The 25,586-nt window shown below is 41.2% G+C and overlaps 1 protein-coding gene and 1 pseudogene across 1 annotated transcript in view; one reads left to right on the top strand and one right to left on the bottom strand.

The window, feature by feature from the left end:
* LOC103554832 (small ribosomal subunit protein eS1 pseudogene) overlaps positions 1-2,832 on the top strand; it is a 33,820-nt pseudogene extending 30,988 nt beyond the window's left edge.
* Positions 1-24,865, bottom strand: part of COL25A1 (collagen type XXV alpha 1 chain) — a 435,346-nt gene extending 410,481 nt beyond the window's left edge. Inside the window, exons 1-2 of the mRNA XM_070611755.1 lie at positions 23,835-24,865; positions 22,692-22,761 (exon numbers count right to left, since the gene is read on the bottom strand). Of these exons, the coding sequence (XP_070467856.1) occupies positions 22,692-22,761; positions 23,835-24,131 (367 nt within the window). The 5' untranslated portion in view covers positions 24,132-24,865. The remainder of the gene's footprint in view (positions 1-22,691; positions 22,762-23,834) is intronic.
* Positions 24,866-25,586: the final 721 nt, after the last annotated feature.

Below are 25,586 nucleotides of genomic sequence, written 5' to 3'. Positions count from 1 at the left end.
AATGGGATTTTATCAGACTAAAGAGCTTCTACAAGGCAAGGGAAACAGGATTGAAACAAAAAAAAGCCCAACAATTGGGAAAAAATATTTGCAAATCATATATCCGACAAAGGGTTAATCTCCATAATATATAAAGAGCTCACACAATTCAACAACAAAAAAATCAAACAACCCGATCAAAAAATGGGCAGGGGACATGAACAGACATTTCTCCAAAGAAGATATATGAATGGCCAATAGGCACATGAAAAGATGCTCATCATCACTGACCATCAGGGAAATGCAAATCAAAACTACACTAAGCTATCACCTTATATCTGTTAGAATGGCTAAAATAACCAAAACAAAAAATAACAAGTGTTGGAAGGGTTGTGGAGAAAAAGGAAACCTCATACACTGCTGGTGGGAATGCAAACTGGTGCAGCCATTATGGAAAAGAGTAAGGAGATTTCTCAAAAAATTAAAAATAGAAATACCATATTACCCAGCCATCCCACTACTGGGTATCTATCCAAAGAACTTGAAGTGAGCAATTTAAAAAGACCCATTCACCCCTACGTTCATTGCAGCATTATTCACAATAGCCAAGACATGGAAGCAACCCAAGTGCCCATCAACTGATGATTGGATAAAGAAGATATGGTATATATATACACACACACACACACACACACACACACACAATGGAATACTACTCAGCCATAAAAAAGAATAAAATCATCCCACTCACAACAACATGGATGGACCTTGAGGGTATCATGTTAAGTGAAATAAGCCAGATAGAGAAAGACAATCTCTGCATGACTCCACTCATATGTGGAAATTAAACACGTGGACAAAGAGAACAGATTAGTGGTTACCAGGGGAAAGCGTGAAGTGGTGCACTATAATATGACTGACAAATAATAGTGTACAACTGAAATTTCACAAGGTTGTAAACTATCATAATCTCAATAAAAAGTAATAAAAAAATTTACTTCTCTCACAATTAGAAGCAAACTGTGAGTTCTTGAAAAGTAAAAAGTATATAAAAGCAAATAATCTAATATAAAAGATATTTTATAAAACAGGTTTTCTTCAGACTAGACCAGTTCTAAAAATCCTACAATTAAAGGTACAAATGTAAATAGTCTACTCTAATAAAGAAGTCCCAGTCTGCTGACCCTAAGGGTATGAAAGATGGGGCAGAGTCTAGGATCCAGCAAAAGGTTTACATCCTCTTATGAGGAAGCTGGGGTTTGGGGGCTCTTCCCCAAGATGATCCACACCCCAGTTTCAGAGCAAGCACGTTCTCACAGGAGCCTTCAGGCCAGAGCCGAGGCAGAAACACTTCATTATTTGGTGATGATCCTTTTAACAACTTGAACAATAATCACACTGAGATTCAAGGATTTACCTTGGTCTTACACTGGTATCTTTCACACAAATGCACATTAAATCTCTGGCTGTGTTATACGACCAAAGAAAACATAAAAATATTAAGCATTTCAACAGGGCTGAACAAGGAAGATGAAAACTGGAGCAAATTTCGAGTATTCCCTTCTCTTCACCAAAGTGCATCACTATATGTTTAAAAGAAACAACCCAAATGTCTATCCATTGAGAGTATTTATAAATTACACATCCATTCAATGGAATTCTATTCAGCTGTTAAAGCAACAAAGGGTAAATCAGTATCACCTATAAAATATTCTCGCCAAAAATGTTCAACCTGAATCTTATCAAGCTTAGAGGAAATACACCGTTTTGGCTCTCTGAGTAGCACCCTGGTGGTCAGCAAAAACAGTGCCTTACGAAAGGCAGCACAAAGGGAACCAAGAAGAAAGTGGTTGGCTCATTTTCTAAGAAAGATTGGTATGATATGAAAGCAGCAGTTATGTTCGATATAAGAAATACCGGGAAAACACTAGTCACAAGAACTCAAGGAACCAAAATTGCACCTGATAGCTTCAAGGGTTACGTTTTTTAAGTGAGCTCTGCTGATCTGCAGAATGATGAAGTTGCATATAGAAAATCCAAGCTAATTACGGAGGACGTTCAAGGAAAAAAAAACACTTGACTAACTTCCATGACGTGGATCTTACCCATGACAAAAATGTACCCCATGGTCAAAAAATGGCAGACCATGACTGACGCTCATGTTGATATCAAGACCACTAACTGATAGTTATGTACTTGGTCTGTTCTGTGTTGATTTTACTAAAAAATGCACCAATCAGACTCAGAAGATCTCTTATGCTCAGCACCATCAGGTCTGCCCTAACTGGAAGAAGGTGATGGAAATCATGATGCAAGAGGTGCAGACAAATGACTTGAAAGAAGTGGTCAATAAAGTGATTCCAAGGGCCGGCCCCATGGCCAAGTGGTTAAGTTTGCGCGCTCCATTCGGCGGCCCAGGGTTTCACGGGTTTGGATCCTGGGCACGGACATGACACCGCGCATCAGACCATGCTGAGGCGGCGTCCCACATGCCACAACTAGAAGGACCTACAACTAAAATACACAACTTTAGACTGGGGGGATTTGGGGAGGAAAAGCAGGAAAAAAAAGAAGATTGGCAATAGTTGTTAGCTCAGGTGCCAATCTTTAAATAAATAAATAGATTCCATACAGCATTGGAAAAAAAATAGACTGGCAAGCCTTTTCTATGTATCTGCTCCATGATGTCTTTGTTAGAAAAGTAAAAATGTCGAAGAAGCCCAAGTTTGAATTGGGAAAGCTCACAGAGCTTCCTGGTGAAGGTGGAAGTTTTGGAAAGCTAACGGGGATGAAACTGGTACTAACATTGAACCCGCTGATGCATACGAGCCACCAGTCCAAGAATCCATTTAGAATTCAGACTTAATGATGACAAATAAAGAGTCTTACATGTTTTTATAAAAAAAAGGGCCTACAGAAAACACAAGAAATAGAGGAACAAGTAAAATAACACCATGCACAAATAGATAAATTTGGAACATGGGACATTCTACAAGACAACTGGCCCGGTATCTTCAAAAAGTTAGTCATTTAAGAAAATCAGGGAAGAAAATCTTCTACCTTAAAAAGAACTAAAGAAACATAGCAACCAAATGCAATGCACAAATCTTGAATTGATTTTGATTTGGGGGAAAAAAGTTAGCTAGAAAAGACATTCTCAATATGGAACAATGCTCATCATGGCATTATTTATAACGGGAAAAAATTGGAATTTATCTAAACATAAAACAATAAGGAAATATTTAAAAGAATTATAATATTTCCATAATATCAACTTTTAATACATAGAATAATTTAGTTTTAATAAATGATATTTTTGTAATATAATATTAATAGGAAAGAGTAGGGTATAAATCTATATATCAAATATAGGCCTAATATACAATATAAGGATCTATCTCTGGATTATGAGTAGTTTTGGTTTGTTCTTTATATTTTTCTCCATTTCTGAAGATTTTTCTTTAATAGAAATGCATTATTTTTATAATTTAAAAAAATGGGCTAATGTTCAAAAAATCAAGAAACTTTGATTCCTTAAAAAAAAGGAGTTTCTCAAGATAATTTGAGAAATTCAAATAAATTACATGGATATTAGATGACATTAGGAAATTATTAATTTTCTTAGGTATGAAACAGTATTGTGATCACATCTTTATTCCTAGAAAATTTATGCTGAAATATTTAGTGGTGAAATGTTATAATGTCTACAACTTACATACAAAAGGTTCAACAAAACATACACACATACAACTACAATAATAAATATATAGGTAGATAAAGAAAGCACATATAGGAAAATGTTAGACTTGGATATGAAATAGGGAAATTAATTAGTTAACTGAGAGAGTACATGAAAATATTTTACAGCACTTATCTGTAAGAGAATAAGCTCCACTTTGATGGAAAATAATACACAGAAGGGCTCTTCCGAAAAAATAGAGTTAACTACGAATTATTTTATACTAGTCATCATTCACTACTTTTCAAAGAATAAAATTACAATTAAAACTGAAATTGCTAATTAACTTGACTGTGATATTTCACGATGTATATGTATACTAAATCATCACATCGTACACCTTAAAAAAATCACGTTGTACAACCTAAATATACACAATTTTATCAATCATACCTCGACAAAGCTGGAAAAAAACTAAAACTTTTCAGGACACTGTTTAACTTTGCTTATTAAGGATGCAATCAAGCAACTACAGAGTGTAAGAGGTTGCTATGAATCGACTTTACGTCCTGCTCTAAAAGTTGCGATCTTGAACAAATCCCCATCAGCTTGCCATATTTTTTAAATTCCTCTCTTTCCCAAAAAAATATAAAGAAAATCCAGATTCCAAATAAATAAGGTATTTTAAAAAGTGGGAGGGATGGGAAGAGCAGTTATTTTGGCATTTTAGATTCCTTTTTAATCAAACAGTAGAAATTCTAATTTTGCAAAGAAGGAACGTCTCGAACTGCCTGTAGAATGTTGAGGTGGCCAGATGGTCCATTCTAGAAGGCACCTGGGCATGAGCTGGTTGTGACCTAAAGGGACAGCCTAATGGTTGTTAACTACTAATACTCTGCTCAAAACCGTATGTTACATACGGGAAACTCAATAGAATTCAAGGACAGGACAGGAAAAGCCACTTCCAAGTTCTTAGATGGCTATTAGTCTGGTTATTTCCAAGAAAAATGGTTTAAAACATTATATCCAGCTCGTTATCAAGGAGCAATGCTAAAGCAAACAGAGCTACAGAAGGTGTTTTCCTTTTCAGACTATAGCTTTATTTTACAGTGATATAAGCACATTTGCTGGTCACTCTTCTACAACTTTCTTCCTTGAAAACACTTCATGTCCTTGAAAACTTCTAAGTCACAGTCAAATGCACTCTCACTAATATAATCGTAAATTCTCCCAGCCGAGCTTCTGGGGTGTGCCAATATGCCATCCTGCAGGCAGCAGAAAACCAGGCTAACAGGGAAACCAATGAGTCATACGAAGATAAATTATATTTTTGCTTCAAGCATGTTTTGAAACTAACTCCTCTCTCAATGAAATCGTGTTTTTATATGAACACTAAAGTTCATACTAAGCAGTTCTTCAGCTACTCCAAAAAATACAGTAGAATGTTGATGGACTTCTGGGTGGGTTTTAAATCCATCTCTCCAACGAATAAGAGTAACAGAAACCAAAGTTTCTGCAAAGCCTTCAGGACAACACTCCAAGAATAGCAAAAGTGCTTCAAGAACGAGTATTATAATCAGAAGACATGTCTGTGCCTAGAAGACTACAATATTTTCTCCCTCTACAGCACAAAAACTGAACCAGAAGCCAGAAGTGGAAAAGAACTGTTGTTGCATTAAATGAGAGAGAGAAAAAAAAGACTATACCCACTAAAACATTACTGATTTGAGCTAACCAGTGAAAAAATGAACAGACTTTGGAAGGAATTCCAAGATTTCATTTAACTCGAGAATCAAGAACAGTTTAAAATGTTCTTAAACGTCGTTTGCTAATTTCTTATGCTATGGTTATATCACGCCCCTCCAAAAGCTCCCCGCCACACCAGGCGGGTGCCAGGAGACCAGCACTTCCACTCACTCTCTAGGGTGCAATCTGACTGTGTGCATCACGGGTGTACAAATGTCCATACAGTCTGCACCACCAATTCCACTTATACGTAATTATCAGCAGTGCACACAAAGACTTAAATATCAGATTATTCACTGTGAAAAGAATTAAAAATAATCTAAAGGCATAAAAAGAAATTGCTAAATTATAGGAAATCCATATGAATATCATATAGATTAAGCATGGTTTTACGAGTGCGTACTACCTTACAAGAAACTTTTTTTCCTATCTTTATAAGAAAAGAATTTTTAAGTTTGCTGATATACCCTTGCTGTCTTGAGAACATTCATTTGAATTATATATTATTAGGTTACTTGATTCATACTCTACATAAAAGGCTTTTATATAACTTAAATACTTATTCTATCTAATTATGTCTAGCTACTATTTAAGTTCTATTATTACTGCTCTCTCCATGGTGGAGGATTAAAGAAACAAAGAATGAAGCTCATATTTTTAAGGAAATATAAATATTATAATATTCTGTATCAACATAACAAAAGTCTGCATACCATGAAATGTGTCACAAAGAAAACTAAACAGCATTAACTAGCCAGGATAATTATATTGAAAAGGAAGACGTTTATGTAAAATATAAGTTATTCCATTTTTCTCCAAAAATGAAAGGAGTATCTTTGTATTTGGCTGAGTTAGGTAGCTGCTCTCATGAAGTTCAGCCTTTAGACCACACTAAATAACACCCAAATATTTGCTTTGTTTGGCAAAGTGCTTCAAAAAATTATTTGCATGCTTTTAGGTGGGTCTTACACCCCAATCTGATGACAGGATATCCGCTAACAAATGTCACACGTTACCTGTCTGGCATCTGAGTCTGCCTCTGGCTTTAGACTTACGCCCTCCCTGGAGTATCGCCAGTTACACCATGTCATCCTCCTCCGTCTCCTCTTTTCTACAAACACATGAAGCTCCACTTCTGCAAATTAGGAACCACTTGCCTAATTAACCTTGGACAATCCCAGCTAAAGTTTTGAAAACCTGCAAATTACTTCTCTATATTTTGCTCTGGTAGAAAACATTTACCAACCCACAGAACAATTTGCTTAGACATATTATTTTATCTGGAAGGAAAAAAGTGGTCCATGACCACAAAAGTTTAAAACATAATAAATTATATTCCCCATTTTGGAGATTCACAATACACAAATCCCACAGTAAGAAAATCTGCCTATATTTGTGTAACCCAGTGTGCCTCTAATTCCTCTAGAAAATTTTCTTCCTCAGGGCACTTGTTAACCTGAAAAAGAAATGGTGGTCTGAGGAACACAGCTGGACGCATTGCTGAGTGGATGGATCACTGGTAGAAAGACAATTCCAAGGTACTCATAAGCAGATTAATAGCAACCAGCAGGGCAAGACCAGTGAGAAGCCACCGGGCTCTGTCCTGAACTCTCTCATGCTCAGGCATTTCATCACAGAATTGGAAAAAACCACCGTTGGTAAGTTCATCAAATTTCTAAATCATATGAAGCCAAGAGGAGTTGAAAAGTTAGCAAAAGAACGATGATCCCAACAAATCCTGCCAAGGCTGAAGTTGGGTTCTATAAATAGATGAAAACTGACTGAAAATAAATATAGAGTATTGATTTGCTTCCTCCTTCCAAAGAAATTATCTAAAAAACCACAAGCAAGAGTGAGGAAGGCAGGACTTAACAGCAGCATATATGAAAACTATTCAGGGGTTTTCATCAACTCTAAACTCAGCGTCAGTCAACAGAATTACGGGACCAGCAAGAAAATTATTGTAATTTTAGGCTGCATTAGTTAGCAACATAGCCGCTGGAAGCAGGGAAGTTTTCCTCTCTCTCCCTCGTGTATATGCTTGTCGGACCCTCTCGGGAGCTTTATTCAAATCCAAGTGCAACACTTTAAACTGGAACACCTGAATGAGCTTAGGGCATTTATTCCAAAAATAAAAACATTAATATAAAACATAATAGGTGATTTCAAATATTTGAAGAGTTATCATGGTAGAGGTATTTGACTTATTTTTTATGATGTAGGGTAGGGATGGAGTACAGAATCGAATGGTAGATGCCCATAAGGAGAGGAATTTCAACCTAATGAAAAGCAGCTTTTTAATCAACCAGTCAAAAGACCGAATGACCTACTCAAGAGATAATCATAAGTTAAATGAACATTTAGCCAGAATGTCACTGAAGAGACTCAAGCCAGATGCAATGCAGGTCTAGATAACCTTTAAAGATCCTCTCAACACTGAGATTCTAAAATACAATCAGGGCAGCATCACCACTTGAAGACAACATTACCAAGAACAACGCCATACCCGCCCTATGGAATCAGGGACATCAGCGCCAGCGGGTGCTGGAAGCTGACTCAGGACAGCTGATTGTCCAGTTTTCGGGATTTTGCAAGCCCACTGTCAAACACAGTCACTGTTAAAATTTATATACACTTACAATGAAATAAATTATATTAAAAACAAAGCTAATAAACACTCAAACATATCAATTCCTAATACCACTTTGTTAACCTGAAATTGGCCCCAGTGGGATATTTACACTCTGAAAATCTGCAAATGACACAAATCAGAGCTTTTTTTTTCTTGAGAGCGGTTGTTAAATATTTCTCACCACCACAGCACGTCAGGAATATATAAGCTCCTACATATACAGCTTCAGGTTGTATGGAAGAGAAGTAGGAATCAAAGCAATCTTCCTCAGGGAACCGGAAAATCAGGAAGAGGAAGCAGTACCTGGACTTTCAAAAGTGATCTGCCTTCTTATTGAACAAATTGTGGCGCATTTATACAATAGAATACTCTACAGCCTTTGAAAAGAACGACGCACATTGACTTGCGTTGGGAAGATACACAACAAACTAATAAGACCAGTCTCCTCTGGGGAGAGATATCCTGTACCATTTTTAGCACAGATATTTGCATTTTTTTTCTCACATGCATGTATCATTGTACTAAAAATAACAACAATGCCATAATCAAACACAAAGAGGTCGACCTTGAGCAGTATCTTGATGGCACGGCAAGAAAGAGAAGCAGCCACGAGACAGAGGAGAAAGTAGCCTTGACAAAAGCAGAAGCAGAAATCCTTAAGCCCAGAGGGCACCTCGGGATACCTCCTGCTGAGAGGATGGAAATACCACCTCGTGACTGTGCTGACCAGCCTCCATTCCCTGTTCTTCCAGAGGAGCCAGCTGGAGAGTTGATATACCTACCTTCCTTATTCACCGGGTATCCTTAAAAGAAAAGTTCTCAACTTGGGGTGATTTTGACCCCTAGGGGACATTTGGCAATGTCTAGAGACATTTTTGGTTGTGGAAACTGAGGGGGGCAACTGGTACTTAGGGAGTAGAGGCCAGGGATGCTGCTGAACATCCTCCAGTGCACAGGAAGCCCCCACCGCAAAGAATCACCCAGCCCAAAATGTCGACAGTGACAAAGTTGAGAAGCCCTGTGCCACTGTCACCTGAGGTCACCTGAGTGGATCTCTGCTCTTTATAATCCAAAGAGTCTAGCCAAGACCCAGAGAGTCTGTCTTCACTAGAAAACGTGGCCATAGAATCTGAAGTGACCTTTAAGAGAGCCTGCAAGTCTCCTTGAAAATCACCGCCACGGGAGGCAGCCCGGGGAGGGGTTAAAGATGTTGCGCTGGACCTAACAACTGACAGAAGTAACTTACCTTCAGAAAAACCTGCTCACCGCTGTGTCACCAGCATATCTGCAAAGTATCACAGTACTCATTAAACTTGTCAATTTTCCAGAAAAAAGTAAAAAAAGCCAAATAAATACCAAGTTCTCCATTAACATGTTGTTATTTTTGAAATCGTAAAAAGTAAATGAACTGGAATTACGAGTTCAAATACCAGTCACTGTAGTTTTAAATCCATTAAATCTGGACACCGGTGGCTACAGGCTCTACCTTCATAGCTCCTTCTTCTCTTGCAGTCTTCAGTCTGCATATCTGACACCATCATTCCTTCACAAGAGCTTAGCAACCTACTTCTTTCTTTAAATAGTAAGACATATGGCACAGGGTCTCGTCCATAGTAAATTGCAATAAATATTTTATTAATTAATTAAATAAAAAGACTGATACACAGATGACCCCTCCACCTTTGCCAGAGTTGAGTTAGGCAATAGCAGAGTCACTCACCACCCACAATATATAATTCTTAGATACTAATAGCCAAAATATTTAAATTTATAATTAACTCTGTCCTCTACCTAGTAATAGGAGACTACCAGAACATAAACTGCCTCTGAATACAGGTATTCATTTCCCTACAAAACCCCCAATCTCCATGTAGTTTCAATGTATCCCACCCACCTTCAGCCCCATTCTGACCGACTTTCTTCCCAGAATGTATGGGCAGGGCCATTATCTAGCTTTGGCCATTCTTCTACCAAAATCCAACGGGCTCAGACAAAAGGTGGCAGCAACTGAAACAGGAACAGAGAAGAGCATCCATATACCTGGGCAGGTGAGGGCTGAGCTGTCTGGGGTGCCAGTAAAGTGCACATTGTGGACAGGTGGTGGTAGAGAGAGATTAAACAAGGCAGAGGCCAACAGGAGAAGTAACTGACTGAGAATCAGCAAGTCAATCTCAGAAGAATGGGCTAAAGACAAGGTGTCTGAAGCATGAATGATCGCCATGGGCACTGGATGAAAGTGTACAAGGAAAAGCCAGACTAGTAGAAACTGAAGTCAAAGCCAGCACTGCCGAAACTGCAGCACAAAGCCCCAGAGGCAACCACACGCTCACACTGGGCACATGTGGTCTATGTAAATAATGTAACAGCCTGGGCATAATATCCCAAACACAAGGACAAGGTCAGCAGCTCTTTAACATTACTGGATACTGATATGGAAATACAGGACGCTGCATCTTCCAAACGGGTCTCTACCTTAAACAAATTGTCAGTGTCATGATTTTAAAAGGCCACTTAGGTAAATCACGGCAGCAACCCAGGCAGAGCAATCAGCACTGTCCGCACGGGTCTAGCATATAAAGAGTATAAAGCCAAACTGAAAAGAATTGTCCCTTAAATAACTAATTTTAGCGACAATAAGAAAATTAAGTACCACATGACCCATACGATAGGAACACAGAAGGAGATAGAACAATAACCATTACTATACCGAAGAGTAAAAACAGATAAAAAAAATGTTGCTTACCTAAAGAATTTTTTCCTGCATAGTTGCTTTAGTAATGTAGGGAAAATATGTGCTGCAACGGAAAACCATGCATTGTCTAGAACACACCTTCCTACTTATCTGATTCTGATGCTTTGGGAGCTATTTTAAAACTCTGTAAATTTTACATAAGTGAAAGCAAAGCTCAAGAACTCTCGTTGATAGACATGCAACTTGGTTCTGACTGAGGGCAGCTGACTTCCCTCCCTTACTGGGGGAAGGGCCAGTTTTGCCCCCATTTATACATTGACCTCAATACTCAGGAACTATAAATGTGTCTGTCTTTAAATTCTCATTTCAACTGGTTATAACATCTTAGCAGTTCCTTCTTTAGTGATTTAAGCAAAAGCTTTAACATACCTTGATTTATATCTGTATGAAAGTCATGATTGTACCTTTTTAGAAAATTATCTCTTAACAGTAATTTTTGAGAAAACAATTAGTTGCTTTTTGAAATGTGGGAGAAGTATTGGTATTTACCAGTGATGTTTTCTTAGTTATGCTGCTGGATTTAATCATAAGTAGAGCTATCGTCCACTACAGAGGTTTGGGGACCTACGGGTGACAAAGCCCCTGACTCATCAAATTAGAAGTGAGTAGAGTGTCCTCAATAGGATGGAGGTGAAATCGCATTTCTGTTCACACTGGAGAAAGGGAGGGAGGACAGAAAGGAGAATGGCCTCACTAGAATGGGAGTCCTTATTTAAGAGTATAGAGGATCCCTATCTTCGTAGTTTCATAGATACATGGCTACATCCCAAAGACAATCCCATCCACTCTGCTCGCCAATAACACATCGCGTTAGGACAGCGCTGGCTCATTGAGATCCTGACAGAGCATCCTTTCTCTGTCTATGAGTGTTTGCTGCATTCACTCTTGGTTTTCAGCAATAAACATTCTATAATCTCATCACATCCATGTGAATGTTCAAAATGCTAGTGGCATATGACTACAATTAAACAAAAGTGAAGACTTGTCAAAAATTGAAAATGGTGAGAAAAATTATGTATGAGATGCATATATAGAGGATAAATGTGACTGATTATAAAATTCCTCTATCCATGATTTCTTCTTGAGAATTAATACTGGAAGCAAGGGTTTTCTGCTCATACAGATCAAGGCTTAAAAGAATAAAACACATTCTGAGTCTAAGGTGTCATGCACTCACATGGAGAAAACAGAAAGTATACCTCAGACCTCTCAGTTCAAGGATACTTTTTGCCATAAAAACAAATTAACTTTTTTTTTTAATAATCAAAAGATAGTAACATAAATTTTACCATCAACACATAGCATTCCTCACACAGGACTTGATTGCAGAACCAAACCAATATTCAGGAAAGTATCCTCAGAAATGGCTAAAATTTAGAGCATTAAATGACTTTGCACAGAAGGAAACTATACACAAGAACACGAGAGCCCTGGTCTCTGCACGGATGTAATTTCTCAGTGCTGGAGTTCTTTATGCAGAACTTCCAGATGCAGAACGTGTACAGCAGTACTAAGCCACACCGTCAGGCTGGCTGCTTAGATTTCTGGGAAGTTGTCAGCATTTCCGTAGGGTTTGGGAACTAAATTTAGAGGATACAGTTTGTTTGGTTAAACGTCTTTTTTGCAGCTTCCAATAGCTTTCGCTGGTATATACGATCTTTCCAGCCTTCAGCACTTGCTCAGTCTTCCTACCTTTGCTGCTTTACTGGTAACTGTCTTCTCACAAAAGGCAAAGTAACTACAGTGGTTAAAAAAAGAAAAGTCATTTTTCTCTTCCAGACTTCCTGGAAGTCCACATTTTGAGACTATACATTGCTCGCCAAAGTTCAGTAACTTGTACAGCTGCTGTGTCACTCTATTATCCATCCAATAAGACAAGTGAGGAAGATGCCGTGCTCAGCCAAACTACTGTCCACAACTGGCGACTCATACAAAAACCAGCACTGCTGATGACAGTGGGCATTCATTTGGGCGGGAGCTAGAGTACTGCCTTTCAAATTTCCTTTTGCAGTCCTGCCACAGTACGCTGTAACCCAGATTTACACTTTCTCTCTGAAATGTACTATACATATCATTCAATATTGGCTTAAATATTGTTAACTCCTGAAGATTTTTCCTATTATTATTTAAACACAGATGCACAATTCTTACATTCTCAGCATACCGTCAATTTAAATATCAATACATAAGCATCATCAGTTTAACCAAATAAGAATCAAATCAAGAAAGTCTCAAAGATCTTAGAAGCATCTTTAACAACAGTTTTCTCCCAATATCAATTGCTTTAAATAAATATATTAAAAAGGCAATGGATGGCTGTAATTTGGTGATAAAACCCCATATTAATACCTAGAATAAAACAAGAAGGAAAAATATAAAGGAATAAATTTGAACAAACACAGGAAACTCATAAAAATTAAGAACAATATTGTGACTTGAAGGCTTAAAAAAATAAGTGACTTTAAGAAAAAGGATGCTGTAAGATGTTGACTCCCTGAAGAACAGCACCCTGCCAGCAGCACGGTGGGCTCTCCCAGCTGTCCAGGGGCACCGGGTTATCACAGCTCCTTTGATGGACCACTACAACCCATTAAAGAACAACATTACAGTAACAGTCATTTCTGGATTCCATTCGTTTTAATCAATAATTTTGCTTCCCTCCTTCCTAGTAATGTTCTAGCTAGAGAACCCTGGAGGTGAGTTCTGTGTGGACAAGGATCTGGTATCTCTGGACACAGGAGCTGGGATCACACCGGGAACTGGACTTTGAGGAGTTTTCCAATAGTATCCTATGGAGCCCTGAAGTTCTTGGAGGTACCTCAGGGGCCATCAAGGCAGAGGGGTAGGCAGCAGAAAGAAAGAGCATATAGGGTTTTGGCCTCTGTCCCCTCTGACCTCCAACCAGGATGTAGCTAACACTGTATCCAATTCCATATGCTGAGTTTTCTTGTAAGATTCCTTTTTTAAAAAGGTTCAGCCTCTTTAAAAAATGTTGAAAAACTCCTGAGCTACTTGATCTCCAAAATTTGCATTAGTTTTAATATGTTTTGGCTCAAAAAGTCATCAGAGAAAAATGTTAAAAAGGGTTGGGGATAAGAATACTAGCGTATGTAAAGAGATAAACCCCTATAAAAGTCCTCAACCAAGTCAGGTTGACGGGTCTTCATTATGATCCTCATGAACTTTGATAGAGAACCTTCTGGAGAGAACTCTACAATGAGCCCCAGAGATATACAGATACACACCAGAACCCTGGCCATGGGGCTCATAAAGCAGATTGGTAAAACTCATTCCCAGCCCACTCCCTCAGGAAGGGGAACGCAAATCACACCAGGAGACCACTTAGAGTTAGCATCAGGACCTGCCCACCAGGGTCGCCTGATTCTGACCCACTTAACTCAGTTGACCCCCAAAACCAGGTTGATAACCATCCTCAGAAAGGCATTTATTTAAGAAGCTGGTTTCCAAGGGAACTTCTTCTGCTCTGACCATGAGCCCTAATTCTTTCAGTAAAAAAATGATTTTTAGTATTTCAAGGTTTCACGGCAAAGCCCTAGAATTTGCCAGCATTTCTAGCATGATTTTAAAGTCAAAAGATTGGTTTTTGTGTGTGGTTTGTGGAAATGCTTTATCTTATGATCATATCATGCCCATCTAAAACATGCCGGCTAGATTCTGGAGCCCCAGAGACACAAGCTGGAACTTCATAATTCCTAGAAAGGTAACACAAACAACTTGCCTTTGATAGCTGCCTGAACTGACCTAAGATGTAGGAATGCTGGGAAAGAACTGTGCCAATTTTCCAGGCCTATTTAATTCTAGCATCTTAAGGATTAAAAATAAGAACTCCATTCTGGCCCTGTAATAGACTTGAAGAAGAGATTCCCATGAAATTTTTCTCTCCTATTAGCTGCCACAAGAGCAAAAGAGGATGCTGGAGACAGAGCTATAAGGGAGAGTTTCTCCGACTCTCTAGCCATCGTCCAGATTGACCTTATAATGGGAACTCTAAAGTACCAAGCTTGCTAAGTATGATGGTAAAGAGATATGATTCCAAGGGACCACAGGACATGGGTGGCTTTTCCTCCCCCTTTTTACTCTTCCTTAGATGTGAGCTCTGTGGCAAAGAAAGGAAAAACAGACTACCCAGGCCACACCCAGGCCACTCCTAGTTAGACATATTCTGACTCTCAGCATTACCATAATGTACAAACTAGCGCTGGCTACCATCCATCCAGTTTACTCAGCCACTTTGCCTAAACGTGAAAATTGTATTTAGATATGTGCTGACCACATTTCAAAGATAAGAATAAAAACTTTGTGTACTTAATTCAGAAGTGTAGAGCTCCTAAAATCTAAATTATTACTATCCAAATGAACAGACACAGTTTTTGACATTCCTGGTGTGGGGACGTGGAATTGGCCACCCCAAGATATGTCTCTTTGGCATCAGGATTATTTGAGGCTGATTGCTTTTGATAAACTGGGACAGGGAAGGAGGCTCTGAGGAATGGAACTTGCCCTTCCTTAGGACACATTTACATTTGTAAGGTAAATCTCTATCTGTAAAAGCTGCCTCCCTCTCTGTACCAGGAAGAAGAAAGGATATGACCTTCTCTCTAAAAACTCTTAATCAATACCAAAGGCAAAGACTTAAAATCTGCATTTTATTGTGCTTGTCTGGTAACCTCCTGTAACTGACTTCCCTCCCCCTCCCAACTTTGGCATTTCTTTAAGGATTAAGCATCTTTCCTTAGGCTAGGAACTGATTGCTGTGCTCACCTGTGACCGCCCAGCTCCAGACAATAGACTTGCCTCCTGCTACGCCCACCGAGATAGCCGACCACTACCTGCTGTGTCCATCAAGCGCTGTGCCGACAGGGCAATCTTATGACTATTGTGGGAGGGACATTTCAATCACATGTGAAACACCCCGTTTGGGGGTATATGACCAGTCTGTGCACCCCACTTCTTCGGTGCCCTTTCTTCCTTCAGGAAGAAAGGCCCCGGGCCATGGTTCCTCATAAAGCTTTGTTTAATTTTCTCTTGCTATTCTGTCTCATGTGAATTTAATTCGTTCTCCAGCCAGACGAACCCACATTTGGGAAGAGGAAATGTCCTGCTCCCCTACACTGGCAAATCAGACTAAGCGATCAGACAAAGGAACACAATATGAGAAAAATCATGCATTTCAACTACCATATTTATGTGGTAACTGAAGTTGAAGTGGAGACACCAGATGAAACAATGTCAAAAGCATGATAGTGATTCCAAATGACTCTTGATGCTAAAAAATTATAAAACACACGCACAAAATTCTCAACTGGTCAATTCAATTACATTTAGTTCACTTCTTCTAGCTGTTGGAATACTAGCCTCTAGTTCATCTGTGAATTTACCTGCTAAACTTTTTACTAATACAACTATGAAATTTACTAGATTGCTTTAAAGAGCTTAAAGGTGATAGGACTTTCTCATCTTCAAATATAGGTGGAGGAAATTACTTGCTTCTTCCATTAACCTTTTCCATTGCAAACAGAAGTCAAGAGATAGAAGTCAGCTAGGAATTTAATTGAGAGCTGACAGAACAGAGGAAGTCCCACTATTCAGCTCAGTTCCTCCTCCTTGTGGTCACAAAGGGAAGGTGCCTGCATCTGGTGACATTTCTTCAGGGAATCTTATCATTTAAATGACTTACACAATAGTCATTTGAAGGAATACATGATGCCAATGAAAAGTGCTCAATTTTCATTTGTAAGTGATTTCCACTTCCCTCTGTCTCCCATTCTTCAGTGTTATCTCCATCTTAAGAGTTGATTTTAAACTATTTTCTTAATTGCAAGATTACTGAACACATCCTAAATGAAACAGTAACTGTGCATCTCTAAGAATTCAGTATGTGGATATGCCACAGCCATTTTTAACACAAATTGAAAACACAGTATTAAATATCATAGTGCATTAAACCACTGCCTGGAACTTCACCGGCACTGACCAACCAGGTGGGTGGGGCTGCTGCTATGATTATCGGTCACTTACTAGGCTCCAGCCCACAGCCCAGACTGACTCATACACTGTTTTCACATTCCCAGCTTCCAATGAACCACCGAGTATTATTTATAAAGTGGAAGGAGGGAATAAAAACACTTTTCATAATAGGTTTTGGATGGTTTCCACTCAAGATAAGATAGATTGATGCTATTTTGAGGAGCGTCTAGTGAGGTTCCCCCCGCAGCAGGAAAGGCCCCCTGGACTGTGAAACAGTCCTGATTCTGGCACGTTCCCCACCAGCCCTCCATTTACCTAATCTTGTCAGTGAGAGCATGCCCTCCTTCTCCACTCCTAGACCTAATTTTTTACATTCAAATACTGTTTTTTTAAATGCCATTTGGTTGTTTTTGCACACTTACGAACCCCTCAGAAGCACAGTAGGCTATTCTGGCCCTGACAGGCCGCTTGTGCCCAGACATTCTTCAGAGGAGCTGGAAAGAATTAACCCCTAAGCCGAATCCATGCCCTTCTCTTACAGAATTCCCAGCTCATGGAAAAACAGAATTACTAAGGTAAGAAAGAGAAGCGTATTTGAAGAATTTGCTTCATGACTTTTAGACAAGAGAAAGAGAAGAGAAGCTAACAAACAAGAATGTTGCTTCAAGAGACGATTTGTCCCTAGTCCTTTGGGAGACAGGGCATTTTGCCAGCTGTCCCTTCTGGTCCAACTGAAAGTGTTATGCCTAGACTGCTGTACCCTCAGGACTGAAACCATGTAACAGGAATGCTTTGAGGCACCCAGACTTCACATTGTAGCGTGTGGCCTTCTGTGGGGGAGGCGGGGGATGCCTGCTATTCTCATTTAAATATCATTTACAGCTTTTTCATTCGATTTCTTTCTGCACACCGGTTCTCCCTATCCTTTACGTTACATAATTGAAGATCTACACGTTATTATGACCTTACTTGATGCATTCTTTCCCTTCATTGTACAGCTCATTAGGAAAAATGGACAGCATAAGTAAAAAACCATGTTAGTAGGAAATACAAGCTTTATATGATAAAGTAAATTTATGCTAACTAGGTAATTTAAAGGTCTGCTCATACAACGGGAGAGGATGCACAACCTTAAAGCTGCAGTTAACATTTATTTCCACCCAGATTTGAGACAATGCCACAAAGCCAGTCCTCAGCAGCTATATCACTCACATTTATGAGTCAGAATACATTTATTCTTATTTTGTTTACTATCATTTCCATAGACCTGGAAGGTGGATAGGAACCTTGGAAATTATGTGGTATATCTTTTTCATCTAGCTAAACTCTCCGAGCAGGTGACCAGCTGTGCTACATTGCATCATTATGAGTGAATGCAAAGGAGCCAGGTGGAGGGGTACCATTCAGTACCACCAGGCAGGAAGTTTCAACTCTCATTCAACCCAAATCTCACTGTTTTCAGAGGACACATAGAAGAATAAGTCAGCATCCTATCTACCCAACCCTTTATATATTAAAGGCACTTTCTGTTTCAGTTGGGGATCGTGTGGGTAAACCAGGGAACAGTGTACCTTCGTCAGACCACAAATTCTCAGAAAGCAAAAAGCCAGGTGAGGCTGTGCAAATGAGCCTTTTATCCATTGCCAGAACTTTTACTTGTAATCAGAAGCCAGATCTTCTCATATTATGACTTTTCTCCCAGTGTGAATTTCTTTTTTTTTTTTTTCCTCTACGGAAAATACTAAATCCTTAGTATTTACAACATGGAAGAAATTTTGGTCACATGCTGTACAGCACACTGTTTTTTCTTGGTTGCACTTGTCATGCCTGTAAGTCCATGTCATGTTGAAATAAATGTCTGTCGTCCTCACTGAAATGTAAGCTCCACGACAGCAGAACCAAGTCCGCCTTGTTCATCAGCCCATTCCCAGGATCTAGCTTGATATTTGGTACACGGCAGGCTCTGTACCCAGAGAACTGAAAAATGCCCTTCAAAATCATTTTAGTGCAACACTCCTACTTTAGGGATAATGAAAATAGAGTCCGTAAAAGTGTATCTGGGAAATGACTTGCCCAATACTGTGTAACAGGTTAATGACAAAGCCAGGATTAGAACTCTGGATTCTTTTCTCCCATTCACATTCTCTGCCCATTACACCACAGAGGTTCTTATGTCTAATGCCTGGGCAGGAAACACACCTGATGAATAAGATACATAAACCTTTGTGATCTAAACATCCTTTGGTTGGCTGCCTGGTTCCCAGCGTTCTCTATCAACTGGAACATAGAAACCCTCCCATAAATATGCCTGGTTGGTACATACTTTATGTAGGACTCAAAGAACAGAACCCAAAAAAGAACTCTACAGCCACAGGAAAAAGCCAATTTATTCTCTCCTATGAGGGTCAAGTTTTACAGAGGCCGGCCACAGATGCCAGCTGAATTTCCATGGTCAGCCACCACTAAATCAAATATTCTGGTATACAGAGCTCCAATTTGTATGGTTTTTTTTAAATTTTATTTTGGGGGTTCTTTAAAGCAAATTTTCAAAAAATAGAGCTTCTCTTGAGCACATGAAGAAAGTAAGTGTGAATTTTCAGAGGTGACTAAAGTGATCTAACACTGGATTGTAGTGATGGTTGCCCAACCCTATAAATTTGTTTTAAAAATCTTTAAATCATACACTTAAATGGGTAAATATTATAAATTATACTTCAATAAAGCTATTAAAAATAAATGTGAAGATGAGTTAGATAAAGTTCCCATTTTTGTTAAGATATGGTCTGAAAACTGTAAAGACATTCTTCAACATCCCCATGCTCATTGAAGTCCAGGTTCTATCTATTTCAATCATGGTTTGCCTACAAGGTCAAAAGCTCTTCCTGTAATTTTGGTAAAAGTAAGTTAGTAGACTAGTAGAAATATCTGTAAAGAACCAGTCTTCATTGACGTAGCACCAAGAGAAACTGAGTTGTTTGATTATCTGCATGAATGACCTACAGACACATTTGTTTAATTAAGCATAGTATTCTAGTCCAAAACCTGCCATTAACGAGCCATTGGGTTTTGAGAGAGTTATACTTCTCCGGGTCTCAGTTCTCCCACTTGCATCACGTGTCACCGTGGACTAGAGTTAAGCAGCACATAGTAATATTAAAAAGAAGACTAACTGCTCTCATCTATGAACAGCAATTAATATGCCAGACTCTAGGTAAATTACCAACCTATGAGGAAAGCAGGATTAGCCATTTTTTGCAGATGAGGAAACTGGAAGATAGAGAAACCAATTCGTTTGACCAAGGTCACACAGTTATTTAGTAGCAGACCCAGGATTCCAACCCAGAACTGTCCAGCTCCAAAACCTATGCTCACTCTCTATTCCTCATGGCTTTTGATTCTGTCCGCTGTGGGCATGAATCCTGACCTTGCCTTTACTATGTTAAGTTAGTCACCTTCTCTAAGTCCAGTTTTCTCATCTGTAAAATGAGATTATTAATACTTAACCCTCTCAAATGAGAGAGTGCTTCCCCTACAACCAGAAACTATTCAATAAGTCTTTCTTATCCCTCTCCCACAAAAATTTCTTCTTTTAAAAAAAAATCTATAAATTCTATGATTTCCTAGTAGCCTATCTGGATAAACCTCACTGGGGCTGAGTTCTATCCAAAGTAACGAAGTGAGCAAGACAACATAGCATTAGTCCTTGCTATCAGTCCTTGGCTCTGTGACGGAGACTGTCAACAAGAGTGTCAACTTCAAGGGTGGGCATCTGTCCACAGGAACTGAGTTGAGGTCACAGACTCGTCTCACTCTGCCCTACAACAGATGTCTGGGTGACGACTCTTTGTCACTCCAAACCAAGGGTAGAGCCAAACCAGGTGGGACATGCTGTATCTCCTTTCTAATCCTCCTGGCCAGCCCATTTATTCCCTAAGACAATATCTCGCTGACCATAATTCAAAATAACTCGTTTTCCCCTGGGATACTATTTTCAACATAATACCTGTATTTTCACGATGTCTAATTACTCCACAAGCAGCAGAGACCGTATAACAGCGATTTGTCAGCAGGAAAGCTGTTTGCATCTGGGTATTGGAACGTGCACCTTATAATGTTTACCTCTCCAGGAACCTGTGAAAACTGATGTAATGTGGAGCTCTAGTGGTGGCAAGAAAGTAAAGCAGCCATTGGTGAGAGCCAACGAAGAAGCCGAGGGAATCACTATTATTATTTATGTATGTTACTACAGTGAAATCACCGTTTATTATTAAATTACTATGTTAAGAAGAAAAATGGTTCAAAATGATCTTCTGAGGTAATATAAGGTAAATATAAATGTGATGGCTTTCTTCCAGATTACAAGTTAGATCTCAACAACTAGCTTACACCAAACATCATGAAGCAGTTAAATCCACAAGAAACAGAACTCAGTGCTGTGGTTGTCACTTTTCTACTTTTTAGCAACTTCACTAAGAATCCTATTAATTAAACACTAGTTATTTCTCACACAGCTGGCAAGAATACCGTGTACAGAAAACGCTGGACTCTTAGTGGTATGATCAGCAAAGTTCTATACCAACTGGCTCAGGAATTTACATAATCCCTGCAGGCTGATGAGGTTGTTTCCAGGTCATTCCTGCACTAGAAAAGTGCCTTCCTTGAACTTCTGGCTTCTGAGGTCTTTCCCAACTGAAAACAACTAAGAATGAAACCTACAATGTCAAACATTACCTTTGTTTCCCTGTTGCCTAACGTGTGTGTCTTCTCAATTGAAAGGGCTTCGTTTAAAAAAATATATAGCTCCATTATGGTCAACAATGTAGCAGATCACAAACAGTGAAATTTTTATGATGTACAGAGAGGAGCTGACATTTGAAATTTCCAAACACAGCACCCAGTTTAGCTGTGTCAAAACAAGTTATCATGAGAAAAAAAACCTCAGAATATGAAAAAATACAGGAACTAGTCTTTCCATACATAAGTATCTAAGTAGCATGTTGCTGAACATTAAAGGAAATGTAAAAGACTTTTCCATAAGTGATGATAAAAGAAACTAAAATGTCCATAAATGCATTAATAACATTTATCTGAAATAGAAATCTCAAGACTCATGGGAGTTTTTCATGGCTTACATCAGTTGAATCCACTAGGTATTTTCCAGTGGACATATTCCAAGAGCCTGTAAATTGTTAGGTCTGTAGATGAATGACTACCAAGCCTCAGAGAGCTGTGAATGAAGAGTTAATGCTTAGCCAGAGGTTTTTATTCACTGATGTCTCTCTTCCCCATCCTTCTACTAATATGCTATCATTAATACAGTTCTGTTAAGCTACACAGAAAAATGCTACAAACGTAAGAGCCTTTTCTAAGAAGTCATTGAGAATGCAATAGTTCGTAACGAGAAGCCCAAGATAAAGAACCAATGGCCTTTCAGTCCTCATCTTTAGTTACAGGATAGGAGAGAGAACCTTTTTGATGGACAAGAATAAAAGCAGGTGAGGAAAGTAAGGTGGTTTACTAACATAATCGCACGTCGAAGGTAAAAAATGGAAACCTAAACGAATGCAACTTAGCCCCCAGGGAATCCAGACTCCAACGTGCTCTGCAGTCCTTTTCACCAGAGACATTAAAACTGAAGAATATTTTTCAACCTAAGAACTTCATCTGTGTGCATCACCTTGTCTTGGTGATTTTCTCTAAGTCCTGCGCTTTCTCATAACAAAGCTTGGTACGCTGCTTAAAATAATATAGGGGGCTTTATTTGCCATTCTTTTGACTGAGACATGTTGATTTTATTAAGGTGAGTTGGGTCTGCATTCTTTCTTTACTGTCATTGCAGGTAGACTTGACAGACACAGGACCTTTGTCTAGAACGCTCTGTTACAGAGGAAACCTGGTAAACAAGCTCCATTTACCTGCCGGGCAGTTGCAGTCAGAAGGAGCTTCTCTTGCAATTCTTATTTTAGCCATGTGTTCATAGGACTTCTGTAGGGAAAGAAGAGGGATTAACAACCATCAGCAGCCTTGTAGAGAAACGGATTCTGCAGGGACTCTGGCCATAGGCTTGATTTTCCAGCATCTGAGAGCCTGCATAACTAACGTCTACAAACGTACTTGGACTTTGGTCAAAAGGTAACAGTACCCAAGCCCTGGAGAAAGAAGATGACCATTGACAAGGTTTCTAGACTGCTGGACTCGCACATCTTTCTCCATTCTTCAACCGCCTCCACCCTCTCCCTCAGCTCAAGAATATGCAGTCAGTGCAAAAACCTGGCATTAACAGGCTGCAGCCCTAGGTAGCCTCTGGGTTTAAACAGCCAGTATTTTATATGTAAGGTCCACTGCTTATCATGGAGTGCTGCAACCACTGCCAAACAGCCTCTCCTATGGAAGAGCAAGTTCCAGAACACCGCCTAACTCTGCTCTAAAGCAGCTCCTGGTATTTATAAACATAAGGTAGATCCCTTTCAACTCTCAACTCCAACAGCTCTGATTCATAAACACCCCTCACACTGCATCCTTTACAAAAAATAAAGCTACTATTTTTTCTTTTTAAACATTTAATATGAAAACATTCAATGTGTGAAGTGATTGATTGAAAATCATATATAGGGTTATTTCTCTTCTAAGAGTGATTAGCATTTGTATATTAATCACACCTATGGCCCTAACCTTCTCATAACATTTGAAGGGCATAACGGATGCTGTCTCTGCAAGAAATATTCTCCACAAAACTGGAAAAGAGTCACATGCACTCCAGAAAACTGAAAAGAGATTAAACGCCACCCTGCGTTCTGGCCTCCCTTCCCCCTTTTAGGCTCCATATGTGTTTAGCATGCAAACGTTAAGAAGAATGAGGGAGATGATAGAGGCAGAGAGGGCGATATCAAAGGATGCGCACATACAATATACCCTACAGCGAGCATAGACGGTCGCCCAGCTTATGCACACACAGCCCCACCAAGTATGCATACAGTAAGGGTAGAGGCTGGTCGTGTACACAGAATCTCGCCCGTGCAAGACGTTATCCACGTGCAAAATACCCCAGCCTTTCACACCTGAGCCAGAAGTCGCTCCACTTTCTCTTGCACCACTGCTTTCAGCTGGTCCAGGCAATCAGGCAGCAGACGGATGGAAGGGTCTCCCTTAGCGGATTCGAGAGCGGCGATCCTCGCCTGCAAGTCGTTGGTTTTCACCCCCAGGTACAGACAAGACATCACGGCCACCACTGATAGGAGGGCCGTCAGGGCCGCGCACGGGGGCACGGTCCGGGCACAGCGCTGCTCGGCGGGGCTTCTGTCCTCGACGCCCAGCTCCCGGCCCCCTCCTTTCCCCGCATGCTTCTTCACCAGCATCGTGGCGGGTCGGCTCCTCGACTTCGCCTCGCACCCTCTACCACTTCCAATAATCTCAAAAGGAAAGAAAAGGGACCGTTCCTCCGAAGTTCAGTGCTGGTGGCTGCACAACTAGTTGGCGGAGTGGGAGCCGGGGCGCGGAGACGGACCCCGCTCTCCTCAGCGCCGAGCCCCGCGGGCGGGGACCATCCTCCTGTCTTCTCCCTCCCAGCCGGGAGCGACAAGCACCCGCAGTCCGGGGACTGCCAGCAGTTCGGTAAAAACCCCAGTGAAGCCGTCAGACGCCCTCCTTGCCCCTCAGAGGACCAACGCTCCTTCTGAGGTCCGCGAGAGCGGCCGCGCAGGGTCCAGGGGACGGCGGGCGAGACGCTGGAGGGGCGGCCGCTCGCTCGCCACCAAGCCCCGGACCTGTTGCGTCTCGGTGAGTTTGCCTATTTCTACCTACTCGGGGCTTTTCCGCACGCCGACCTGTTCCCCACCTGGATTCCCTTCCAGGCAAAAAGGCAGAGAGAGACCGCGAGGGCGCAGCGCCAACGCGGTGGCCACGGGGAGAAGAGGGAGGACGCGAAAGAACCAAGGAGCAAACGCGAGCCGCGGCTGCCGGAGTCTCTCCGCAGCCCCGCGCGTGCGAGCCTTAAATACCCTCGGGATGCTCGTGTGTGAGTGTGCGAGTGTGAGTGTGCGAGCGCGCGCTCCGGGCGCCGCGGCCCTCCCCGCCCCTGCCGGCGCCGCTCGCCGCGGCTGGCGCTGCACGGCGCCCCCTGTCGGCGCCCGCGCCCCCTGCAGGAGCTCCCGCGATCCTCGGATCCGCCTTCGCGGGCCCCGCGGGCCGGGCCGGGAGACCCCCGGCGCGGGAGCTCGCGGGGGGCCGGGCGGGAGGTCTCGTTAGCATAAGGTATGCAAATGGCCGGAGCGGCCGCCACGATTGGAGAGGAGCTCGGCGGCCCCGCCCCCTCCGCGGAGTAACTTCTGCGTCCCCAAAGGCCGCGTCTCCCGCCCGTGCCGGGGCCGCCGCGGGGTCCGCGGTGGGGAAGCGGTCGCCCCGCCCGGCGCCCCTCCTGTCCCGGCTGAAGGTGGAGAAGGGCCTCCAGGAGCGAGAAGGGGAGCAGAGGCTCGGCTCTCGGATCTGCGCTCGCGAGCGGCGGGAGCCCCGGGACAGCCTCTCCCCTCCCTGGCTTCCCCACGTGCCCGGAGGCGAGGGGTCTGGCTGTCGCCTGAGGTCCATTCCCCCACGTCCCTCCTCTTCCCACGGCCGCACTGCAGATTCCGCGGTTAGGGGACGTGTTCTCTCCCCTCCCCCGGTTTCCTTCTGTCTTGGCGGGGCTGGGCCTCCTCCCGCTCTGGATCCTCGTCTGTACGAGGGTGCTAATGCGTTTTCCTGATTCCCTGTTTTGTGGGATTGAAAAAGGGAGCGCTGAGGTACACACATTTCTCAGGATTTAGTAAAGGACTGAA

This window comes from Equus przewalskii, chromosome 2, assembly GCF_037783145.1.
Source record: "Equus przewalskii isolate Varuska chromosome 2, EquPr2, whole genome shotgun sequence".
Taxonomy (NCBI): Eukaryota; Metazoa; Chordata; class Mammalia; order Perissodactyla; family Equidae; genus Equus; species Equus przewalskii.
The sequence above is the reverse complement of the archived record's forward strand: the minus strand, read 5'-3'. Positions and strand labels throughout refer to the sequence as shown.